The 5,675-nt window shown below is 32.9% G+C and overlaps 1 protein-coding gene and 1 long non-coding RNA gene across 2 annotated transcripts in view; one reads left to right on the top strand and one right to left on the bottom strand.

Annotated features, from left to right (window-relative positions):
- LOC116097496 overlaps positions 1-5,675 on the top strand; it is a 63,310-nt gene that overhangs the window by 14,180 nt on the left and 43,455 nt on the right. The window lies entirely within an intron of this gene.
- The window catches only part of Gnat3 (G protein subunit alpha transducin 3), a 57,401-nt gene that overhangs the window by 33,531 nt on the left and 18,195 nt on the right, over positions 1-5,675 (bottom strand). The window contains exon 2 of the mRNA XM_031380049.1: positions 4,368-4,410. Within this exon, the coding sequence (XP_031235909.1) occupies positions 4,368-4,410 (43 nt within the window). The remainder of the gene's footprint in view (positions 1-4,367; positions 4,411-5,675) is intronic.

Below are 5,675 nucleotides of genomic sequence, written 5' to 3'. Positions count from 1 at the left end.
AAGGCTTGTTCTAGATCAAATACTTTATCAAATATATGTCACAATTTTTTTTTTAAACAACCTAGACTCCATTTTCAAGAAGGAAATTCCCTGATTTCCAGGTCAGAGATGAGCATCCCGACCTGAGTCCTGGTGTGGTGTTTACACCATGATTTCTGCAGGATGTGAAGTCACTAAGTGGAACAGGCCTGGCTTTTCCCATCACTTAAGACATACTTGGAACAATTGGAAGTAGGAGTGCCTGCTTTCTATTTACAGCATTAACAAAGGCCTTCTTTTTATTTTTTTGTTCAGGTAATTGCTCTCTGTTGAATCCCTTGTCATTCCTTCACGGGTGTACGTGCTCCTGGGTCTCGAGAACTGAATTACCCAGACCATAGGGTTGGCTGGGCTCCTCTCTTCCTTCCACTCATTCATTCAGAACTCAAGATTTGACAGCAGGCTTAAGAATAACACCTTAAAATAGATTGTCCCTTTAAAGCTAAAATTCTGCGCCGGTGCTCATTGTGGGTCTTTGCATCTCACTGTGGGATAAATTCTTGTTTCTTTCTTTTGCTTTTTATTTTATATTGCTTTTAAAGTGCTTTGGGTTTGTTAGGTTTGTTTATTTGTTTTGTTTTGTTTTATTTTGTTTTGAGTGTCACTTTTTTCACGATTCATATTGTGCCTATACACATGGAAGCTCAAGCTTAAGGGGCAGAGCACAATCACCTCTCCAAGACCTTTGAAAAACTTAAACCGTCAAATGGAAGGGCCAGGCACTGAGAGGAGTGAAGTGTGTGTGTATGTGTGTGTGTGTATGTGTGTGTGTGTACATATAATATATTCCTTTATATTTGATTACCAAAAGATACTCATGTTTACTTTCAACCGGGCTATGCTTATCTGTATTAATCTATTAAATCACTTGAATAGGGAAAAAAAACAGATAAAGAAAGGAAAGAAAAAAAGAAAAGAAAAGAAAAGGAAAGGAAAGGAAAGAAAAGAAACTAGATAGTGTCTTAGGCCACAAGAAAACAGAGGGCATTATTTCTGAATAGATCTAGGCATAATTGTTGAATAAATCCCAGTCCTCCATCCAAGATTAAAACAAAACACAATTTTAATTGTTAAATCTAAATGGTAGTTGTGAATAAATTTGGGGCATCTGAGTTCCTTTAGTAAAACAAGTTCCTCTGACTCTTCTCAGCCTGTGAGGAAACATACAAAAGAAGAATGCAATTTCTTCTAGAAAGAGTGCTCTAGCTGTAAGTTGGTTCATGGCTCTGTTCAAACTAATACGATTTTATAACGAATTTAACTCTTCATTATATACTGAAAGAATGAGTGAATCAGTCCCATCTCTCCTCTCACTAGAGCCATAATGGAATTTCTATTGCACACTGTAGCCACCAGCCATGTTACAAAAAATAAATAAATAAATAAATAAATAAATAAATTACATTTTGGATGTTCAAATGGCAATTGAAGTCACACATGGCTCAGAGAACATAGCCATAAAATTTTTCCATCATGGTAAAATTTCTAATGGTCAGTAACAAATTATAGAAAGGATTATCATTTTCAAAGATGTTTGTGCCATATAAAAGTTTATAGCCACTTCTGTGTATGAAAAGAATCATTAGGGAAAATGTAGTACATTCTGTTATGGGTAGATATACAATACTAAAAAAAAAAGACTAGGAATTGCAATAATAATATGATGATGATTTTGGAGTAATATGACCCACATTAATGATCAAAAGGAAGAGGAACTTTATAGGTACAAGATTGTAGATGTACACAGTTAATAAGTTTGGGCATGTGTTGAGAGCACTCGTGTTGGGCAAAGATTGTTATATTCATATACATTGGCTGTATTAGTAATTCAAATAGGTGATAAATAGTTTCAGCATTTTGTAAATTTATTACTTATACTTTGTTTTAATTTAGGAGTCTTTATCTTCCATTTTACTATTTTAAATAATTACAGTGATCATATTTATTTCACATATAGTTTCATACTTTTTATACTTAAGTTACTTCTATGTTATACATATTTCAAAATCTCATTGAAGTTTCTCAGAAATATGTATAGAAAAAGAATACTTATGATTTCCTAGTTATATGTGTATATATGATTTAGTTTTATTTTTTTCTGTGGCGCCTTTTGCCTGAATATATGTAAGTAACTTGTGTGTGTCCCTGGTTCCTTTAGATACCAAAGATGGTACCAAATGCCCTGCAACTACAGCTAGGGATGGGTTGAAGTGGCCCTAAGTTTTACTGACCTGCTTGCCTGGTGCCTTTGTTAGGAGGATTTGCTGGGGTTGGAGGGTGGGAGAAGAAAGGGCATGTAGGGTAATAGGCTATGGTCTGGTCTGTCGAATCTACTGGAAACATGAAGTGTGTTTGGCGGGGGGAGTTCTTGGAAACTAAGTTTCATCTTATGCAAAGGCAACAAGAGCGATTAACAGTCAAGCTATCTCTCCACCCAGAAATTTATATTAAATATAGAAACATTATTTCTACTAATTTTTTTGCAAAATGTACTTCTATAATTAGCAGTAAAATATTATTTTTTCAGTTTTCACTCTTTTCAGCTAATAATTACAGACTAATGGTATAGTTTTGCTGTTTGAGCTAGACTTACACTGTAGCTCTGACTGATATAATATACCTATTTTATAGCACAGATCGGCTTCAAACTTGTAGTAATTTTCCTGTCTCAGCCTTTGAGATTTATAAGAATAAACTACCACATCAAGATAAAATTATGTTTTCATAATTTATTATAAGAAGGAACATGTAATTATTGACTTGAGCTTTTATTTTATAGATAGTAAAGTTTGAATGAATTATATGATTTAACTTTGTTGTAACAGGTAGTTAAATTCCAACTTCTCATTGGTTCTTCTTTGTTTCCATGTGTTGGGCAGAGTATTGTTTTATATAATAACCTGTTTCTTTATATATTAATCAATTATATATTTATAATAATTATTATTGGCTTTGTTTCCAGTTTTCTATTTTTGTCTGACTTTATACATGATTTAGTATTTGATTTTTTATATAGCAAAATGACTATTTAAAAAAACCATATTTAAGATTATAAAACATAAAGACATAAAAAATTTAGATAACAAAGTGTGATTATGTCCTAAAGAAGAGGGTAGTAGAAAAGAATAACTATCTAAAGGAATGAGAGATAATTTTGCTGTTAGGATTGGGTAAAAACCATAAAGCCATGTTTTAGAGACAGATGGAAAGGTTAAATATTTTCTGGCACCTATAGATGAAATTTCAAAATCCATTTGTAAGTAAATTGATAAGCAAATTACATGGCATTTTAATATCATAATGTATCATAGTATATAATATCAAAGAAAAAAGTGGCCTGGATTAACCAAAGAGCTTCTTCGCTGATTATCTAACCTCATTTTATTTGTTTTTCATTGCAGTTTTTAATCATGGCACTTTTGTTTAATGCTTCTTCATTCAGAAAATTAGGCAGTTACCCCACTGTAAAGAATAATAGGAAAAAAATAATGTAAGAGCACATCAGAATCTTTTGGAGTGATATAGTGAACAAACATTTCCCATGCTATAGGGGAAAAAAAGGGCAATTCCTGCCAAATTGAAAATGGATCCTTGATTGACATATTTGAAATTTGGCTTATAGCCACGATGTTAAAAAGCTAGATCATTTGAGGACTGATATGACTAAAACATAGCTTCTGGGATTAATACTTCTGAAAGGAAAATTTCAAAAATAGAAATTACAGTTTTTATTGAACAATAGAAGGAATTCAAAATAGAATAGAAGGTATTCAAAAAAGTCAGGACTTTGCCACTACAGACAAATACTGAAGAGATTACCTGAATTATGAAAAGTGGCTCACAAAGCATTCCTTTTGGGATTTTTTCAGTGTGTATAATGTTACTTGTATGTGTGCATTCGGGTTTACCATTTGGTATTGGGCAACTGATTGTTGTCGCTTCTCTGTGGAGGACTATTTGTGCAGCTGTCATCCTTCCTTAAGTCCCTGTAATTTTGTGTAGGACTGAAGCCTCTTGGCTTCCCCTGTGCACATTAGGATGTCTATTAGACCTATTTTAGCTCGTGATTATTAATCAGCCGTATTGGTGAGACTTCATTAGCAGATCATACTTAGTCATAAATACATAACAAAATTTACTGATAAAAGAGGCATTCAATATGGAAAAGACCAAGAAGGGGAATGTGGGAAGATTTGTAGGGAGAAAAATAAAAGGGAAAATGATGTAATTATATTATAATGAAAAACCAAAATAAATAATTAAAACAGAATTGTCCAATGCATAGAGAAACATCAGATAGCAAATATGCAGAATAGTTCTGTACCTACTTCATTTGTTTAACAATAGTACTTTTCCCAGATTCACCTGCTCCTGAAACAAAATGAAGCAAATGTTATTCAGTGACATACAGACTTTGTTAGTATATTAAAACCTATTTTATCATGTATAAATTTTTGAGACCTCTTTTTATGTAACTTCTAAAGAAAAAAATACGTACTAATAGAGAAAATTACATTTTAAATTTAAACATGATTTGAGATGCTTATATCTCCTAGCTTTGCAAACCAAGAACATATATAATCCACAGTTTCAGACTCTAAATTGTTCTTGGCCTCCTGGGATGAGTCTTTGCATCTTTGTTTGAATAAATGACAAAAGAAGAGAACTATTGATAACTTTATTTCAAGAACTGTTCAAACAGAATTCTATCCTGATTAAAACCTGTTCTTGCCCTCAGAAGCCTTCTACATAGCTGTAATTTCCTTTATTCAGAAGAATGAAGCATCTCAAGAGCTTTACAAAACTACAAGGAGCCCTAACGCATATGGGGTGACATGGAATAGCTCATGCCATAAGATCAGGGTACATGGAGGTAAAAATGAGGAACCAGCAGTGATACCACAGGTGTTATACTCACCCTTATAATGTATACTACATGAGATTTTGGCATTAACTTATCATCATATAGAAAACTGGCATCATATAGAAAAACCCAAAATGCACATGATCTTTAACAGAGACAGTAATAGCTCTTGGTGTCTACTTAGTGACAGTTTTAGTTTGTCACTTTGTGAAGATATTTCTTGACTCTCGATGTTAAGGACAAGTTTTTTGAGAAATGAAAACTAAAAAGGCATGACCTATGTTTGTTTTTGCATCTGTGTGTGGCAGACAATTATCTTGACTTAATGTTTTATGATTTTGGTATAATCAAAATTTAATTTGAATAATAACTAAACCTAAAACTTTTATTAAAATGATACCGATGAATATGAAAGCACACTGATGAGTTTTAATCCCGCTTCCACTTACTTGACGTTCATGTTTTCTTTAGTGCTTCCTTCCTTCTCCGTGCTTATAATCTCATCCTCATGCACCATATGAGACATATTTCACATTAAAGAAATAATTCTTTGAACTTATAATTCAAAACTAACCTATGCCTACCAAGAAGCTATTTGAAAAGAAAAGGAAAATCAGTTTTCTTCAAACACATGTCCCTGAGTGTACCAACCTGGAACCAGTGCAGGTTCCATGCCCAGGAGCAACTGGCCAACGCAAACTGTCCTTTCTTTCTTTCTTTCTTTCTTTTGTTCTTTCTTTCTTTCTTTCTTTCTTTCTTTCTTTCTTTCTTT

Source organism: Mastomys coucha, unplaced genomic scaffold (genome assembly GCF_008632895.1).
Source record: "Mastomys coucha isolate ucsf_1 unplaced genomic scaffold, UCSF_Mcou_1 pScaffold19, whole genome shotgun sequence".
Lineage (NCBI taxonomy): Eukaryota > Metazoa > Chordata > Mammalia > Rodentia > Muridae > Mastomys > Mastomys coucha.
This window is presented reverse-complemented; position numbering and strand designations above follow the sequence as displayed.